We start from the raw sequence: 6,347 nt of genomic DNA, 5'->3' as shown, positions 1-6,347 counted from the left end.
CTAATGTTACAAATACTATGGTCGGGTCAAAACGACATGAATCACGAGTGTAGTTGCGGTGCATTTGCGTACGCGCTCGAAACGGCGCGGTGGAGGCAGCACTTGGAATCGAGGTGCGACCATCGCAAATTCCCTGCAGGGTCGATAAACTGATATCAGACTTTTACGGTGGGGTAAAAACATTGGCTTGTGACATGGACTGTCCTCGCAAGTAATTCTGTGTGTTGCACATGCGTTCATAAACTTCAAAAGATTTTGAATTGAAGTCGAACGTATGCGGAAGTGCTAGGGTTGTTGGTCCTAAAGGGATCCCAAACGAATCTGAGGTGGTAGGGATTTCATTTGGAGTATTCGTATAAGTGATAGTACGTTATGGAGAAAAGGGTGATTCTGTCCATTTCTTCATAACTGCCGTAAAAAACGGCCCGGAAGATACGGCTGTGGGCGTTCTGGCGCACTATTTTCTACAACGAATTCGATTTGAGCGCGCCAGCCTTGTGCACGCGCCGCATCGTCCGGGCCGTTTTTTACGGCAGTTAGGAAGAAATGGACGGAATCACCCCCCTCTCCATAATCTACTATCCCGTATATGAATACTCCACCTGAAATCCGCACCACCTCAAATCCGTGGTATGCTGCCTTTAATCCTCGTATCCTCCGTCTTTTTTTGAATGGTCGCAGTGGAGTATCCATACTCTGCATATGTTTGAGAGCTTTTACAGCTCCAAGAGTCGCAGCTTTTCGCAAAAATTACTCTGTCTAAATGCCATTTAGGATTACTTCCGTAAACGTACATGGAATTATTCCCTACTAATCAGTCTATTCTTTGTTTTCTCATTTTCCAGCCACTCTATAGGTATAATATTTGTGTGTCTTTACTATCCTCCTCTCACGATTCCAAGAATAATAGTGTCCATTTTGGCACACAATCGACCCAGTACATGGATAAATAAATGAATAGTCATACTATGTGGACTGGTGTAGCGCAGTCGGTTAGAGGTCCGCTGTACCTACGCGCTCGAAAACGCCCTTGTGGCAACCAAGCCATTCATCTCTCCGGCGTCGATAAACTAGTATCAGATTTGTCTGGGAAGATGAAAATACAAAGTTGATCATCGGTTGGTCCCCGCAAGCCATTGTATAGGCCAACATGAGTTCCGCAACCACAACGATTACGAATTTCAATAAAACGCGTTAGCGCATCCCATGGGTTGATACGATAGTGACTTTTTATGATTTTTTTAAATCATGTTATATAATAACGCGATTACTCTGTGTGTATGTGTATGTATATTCGTCTGTGTGTCACGAAAATACTCCATAAAGATGAACAACTTTGCCCCGATGACAAAAGAAGTACTGCACCCACCTCATAGGCAAGCATTCTCGTATGTGAAGCATGTGGTAGGACAGGTTACCTTTGGTCATGTGTTAAGGAGAGCATATAAACATTAATTAACATCTTCGTGTCCAATTTTATGAAGCGTTGAAAGTGGTTAGTTCTTTTTAATGCACTAAACAAAAACTTTCAATCACTAATCACTTTTACCGCCCCATAAAATTGGACGTGAAGATGTTCATTAATGTTTTTAACAAAAACTTTCTGTATACAGATTGATTGAAAGTTTTTGTTTAGTTAATCAAATCACAACAAATCACAAACGTATCACAGTCTTTTCCAATATTTCTTCTAAAGTTTGCGAAGGTGGAGTATCTTTTTCTTGCACAACTCTTGAAAAAACCTAGGAAATTGTGATATATGGTTCTTCTCTACCCAATATCTTGTATAACTTTTTCTCCAGGTTTTATTAACATAACATGACATCGTAACATATTTAAGACTAATATTCACGTCTTTAAAGTTCGTTCCAGAGATGACATGTTACGGTGTTTAAGAGCTTAATATACACAAGATAAAAGCATTGAAAATGAAAGTTTGTCTAATCCTCACCTAAGCTTCAATCTTTGCCTTATTTCTTCCTTGAATGTTTTTATCTTCTTGAGCATTGATTCAAAGAGTACTTCTATTTCTTTGGTAATTTTTCCTATGTGGATTATGTTTGCTACTTCGTTCCGTATTTTATTGTTTTTTTTTTTGTTGTTATGAATTACAAGGTTTTCGTTTTAACGTTTTTGACGTTTGATGTGAGATCCTGAACATGTTTGTGCCCCGAAAAAGAGAGATTGGGGTAAGACGGGTTCCACTACGTCACATGAGCGGATTTGTTTCAGAAGTGAATGGAGCGAGTTTCATGATGGTGAAGAGAAGCGCCAGCGCGAGAAGGTTGAAAGGTATTGTGGGACGAGCGCACAGTGCCAGATTGTGCGTTTATAGTGGAAAGTACTAGGATGTGTGGCACGGTTTCCTCAGTGTCAGACATGTGAGCTTGCGCCAGAAGGTAGGGAGATGTTGCAGGCGGGTTTTACTTAATCTTTCCGCTTCCTGGGTCTTCAATTGGTGCGTCTGTGCCAGAAAGCGACAGGGTTTAGTGACCAGTATCCAACGGCGCCGATCAGGCCTGTTGGCAGCAGAAGGCAGTCGAACGTATCCCACTGCGTCAGGCTTATAGATATTGGCCTTCGCCAGAAAGTAGAGAGGGGAGCGGAGGTTAGATATGTATATGTATGTATATGTATGTATATGTATATGTAGATATGATATGTTGCACGACGTCTTAGTGGGTCAACGGCAGAAGTCAGTAAAATGAGCTGAGACGACCTGTCTTCATGACGAATGCTTCCAGTGTCTATTCCTCTATAGGTTACACTCCTCATATTTGCCACGATTATTTTGATTATTTTTTGATGTTTATTTTGCCATAACTATTTTTTGATGATTTGTAAAGAATTTATAGACACGCATGTCCGCTTTATTAAGAGCTAGTTGTTAATCTTTGCCTTTATCAGTATGATAATGACTTTCACATTATTTAGCGCTAGCACACCATTCTATATTAAATGTTGGGAGAAGACGGCGAGAAAAATGTTATAGGTGTTGATGTAAATGTTAGATGTTATAGCGGTATAGAAGGAAGGAGTATTATGCCATACTGACGGGATTAGTTTATCACGTGAATATATGTATATGCGTGTAGAGCGAAATATTAGAAAGGAAATAGACCTCCGACTGCGTAGAATTGCTGCGCCGACGCTAGAAAGCGCCAGGACTGCTCAGTTGATGCGACGAAGCTAAAAACTGGAGTCAGCGCAATTATTGGTATAACAGTACAACAACCGGGAAATAATTTGAAGCGACTTTGTCAAAAAGTCGAATGAGACGTTGTGAAGTGTTTTATAGCTGTGATAACTGCATGTGTTGCCTTTCATCCCTATGTACTTCCTTTGCATTTCTAATGCACTGCACGTTTCCCTCAGATCGGTGATAATCTTTCTCCAGAATTTAGAAATAGGGATGCAAACAGCTATTTAAATAGTAGCTAACAGATCACGCGATGTGACGTAGAAGCTTAACCTTGCCAGTATGATGATGACGTTGACGTCATTTTATGTTCGTACATGATCCTATAGCAATTGTTGGAGAAAAGAACGTAAAATCAAATGCTTTGAATTTGGTTCCCAAATCGTAACCTCTATCAAAGGAGCATAGGTGTAAAATTAAGTGTGAATATTATTCAAGGGATGTACTGCCTCATAAGGAAGAAAACCTAATCTCTCATCATTGCTTGAATTTCTTAAAAAACGAAAAGAACAAGCAACGTTAGGAAAGGAAAAATCAATTCTCTGGCAAAAATCCACAAAGAGCGTCATCACTAATTTTTACTAACCAGTGAAGGCGAACGTAGCGGGAACCACAAAAATTCTGAACTCCTTCGTTAGCAGGATATTCAGGCTGGTGGTTGTTCTAAACGCCAATCAAAACACTCTGATTTTAGCAAATTTCCAACTTTTGTATTCCTGCATTCATAGACGGTGGTGAACCTCAGCAGTGCATCGTCGTGGAGATATTTTACATCCGTTGTTGTATTTTTCATATTTTGAATTCCCTGATCTTTTTGTTTGTTTCTACCTTGGAATCACGTGCCGTTTTGTGTTTGATAATTCTTATTATATAGCTTGTGCGCAGCTTTTTTTTTCCAAAGTTTCTACTAGTCTTTTCTCAAACTTTGTTTTTTTTTATTCTCGTCTAGGTACTTTTATGCCTTTCTCGTGTCACTTTCGTAGTACTGCTGTTATTATTACACAAAATGAGAATTTATACAAAAAATGAATGAATAGATAAATGGGGATTAACAAACATTCTTATACTATTGGTCCCTTCTTCGCGTTGTACTAGAGTAAAACCAAAATAGGAATGACTGATATAAGCAGTCTTGAGCGCTCCTACCAACAAATCACTTTCGTCAAACTCCAGAGACACGCTACGCTGTTCGAAACACTGTGCGTAGTTGACGTCACTAACTACAATACTTTGCATGAACATTGAAAAACCGACGGTGAGTGACGGTGCGGCACCATCGGCCACCATCGCTTGCTCATAACTGCTCACAAAATGGAAACTTCAGGACAACTTATATATCATTAGATTCCTCTCTTTGAGATCTATACAAAAACCGACATATTGTTGAGAAAGGAGCAAAATGAAGCCAAATATGTGCCAAAAAGCAATAATCGGAACCTAACATAGCCTAAGGTTATAGTTGAAAAAGTGTTCAGAGACTCAAACTTTCACATCTGGTCAGAACAGCACGAAACTGTTGTAGGTGAGTACTTGAAATTCTTGATTTGTTATTTTTTTTAGTCATTTTAATTGTTGTATACAATAGCAGTTCGTCCTTACTTCGAACGTTTGTTGCAAGGAAAGAAGTTGTCAAAACAGTCTATATAATCGCGGTTGAGCACAACTATTCCTGAATTTTGTGAGATTTGTATTGTATACAGACAGACGAACCCCGCTCGTACGCTAGAGTATCGCAAAGTTTGAATATCCCACTTTCCGTCTTTTTCCTTTCATTTCATCTCTACTTTGCACCTCCGTTAATCACCAGAGCAGAGTTCAAATCGAAAGAACCCAAGCAGAACTCTTAAAGCAGTTAATGTACATTAGTTTATAAAGTTTTTTTCTTCTGAATAGATTTTCTCGCTCTATTATAACACCTTCTTTTCATAACATTCCATAGAAAGGAAGAGTATGAAGCTTACCATTAAATTTTATGCGACTATTTCAATATTATGCTCTTTGATTTACAAAAAATCGAGTTGGCCAAAGCATTTCGAGTTGAATGATATCATTTCCAAAGATATTCGAGATTTTTTTCTATCTGATTCAGCGGCCCGGCTATTTTCGCACCTCAACCAAGGCTGGCCTATTGCACCATTGGCAAAAAGGGAGTCCAAAAGAGGCTAAAAGTTCCGACCAGACCGTATAGGTATTTCTGTGAAATGGTCCCATGGGGTCCTCAACAAAATGAGTGGATTCGCTTTGAAAATCGAGATGCTTAAAGAGTGAGACTGCTTGAAAAGTTTAGTTCCTTTCTGTAGAAATCCAGTCAACAAAAATGTGGTGTTAAAAACCAGAGAGCATAAAAAACCCTACTTCCAGACATCCATTAAAATGCTGTTGCTTGTTGCGTTTTTTTTTTTCAGAATCAGGAAGAAAAGAAACTTGCATACCCTCCGCTGATGACTATGAGCACCCACAGCAGCAGGATCGCCACAACGTTATGGAACATCATTTGAAAACAGTACAGTACCTTAACTTTCTCTATTTTTGTCCTTCCTTCGTCTTTATCTCAAAAACAAAATGGAGGTGAATTGAGCGTTGTTAGTTGTTACTCCCTTTCATTGTACTATTATAAAAATGTATAGGGTACAATTCGTTATTTTTAAGGCGCCACTAGCAACTGTTAAGAAGGCAAGATCGCAAATCTTCTCTGACAAGCATTTAAAGGCCACAGGACCTTAGGCCAAAAAGCAAAATAAGGTTTCACTTAAGAACCTCTGAGCCTTGGTATGTTCGAATTCGTCATTGAAAAATGCTCAAAAACAAGAAAGTAACTGTTTCAACACTTCTTTATGATACTCTAAAACACGTTTCAGGATCACGCACGATGCGCGATAATGATATTGAAAAAAGTGAGCCGGAGAAAGCGAATGTGAATGAGGAAAGGGAATGGCAGTGGAATTCTTTGTAGTTGTCCTGAGTCTTCCCTTACTCATGAATCAGCATAATTTTTTTAGAATAAATGGTCATCACGGTAATGATTCCTGTAGCAATGATCGCTACAAAAAAAACCTTCCCAGTGTACATCTTCTCTGATCATAAATGATTTCTCTGCTCTCTATATGCTCAGATGAGGTCCCAAGGAGATAAAATGAGTTATACGGAA

General features: G+C 39.2%; 1 protein-coding gene across 1 annotated transcript; it reads left to right on the top strand.

Annotated features, from left to right (window-relative positions):
• Positions 1–4,312: 4,312 nt before the first annotated feature.
• On the top strand, positions 4,313–5,923 carry RB195_015347 (uncharacterized protein; the record flags this gene model as incomplete). Its single annotated transcript, XM_064206017.1, has 4 exons — positions 4,313–4,398; positions 4,675–4,721; positions 5,605–5,702; positions 5,849–5,923. 4 exons carry the CDS (start codon positions 4,313–4,315, stop codon positions 5,921–5,923), a joined length of 306 nt encoding a protein of 101 aa, XP_064061898.1.
• Between the last annotated feature and the right edge of the window lie 424 nt (positions 5,924–6,347).

This window comes from Necator americanus, chromosome V (genome assembly GCF_031761385.1).
Source record: "Necator americanus strain Aroian chromosome V, whole genome shotgun sequence".
Lineage (NCBI taxonomy): Eukaryota > Metazoa > Nematoda > Chromadorea > Rhabditida > Ancylostomatidae > Necator > Necator americanus.
Note: the sequence above shows the minus strand (reverse complement) of the source record. Positions and strands in the feature narration are given on the sequence as shown.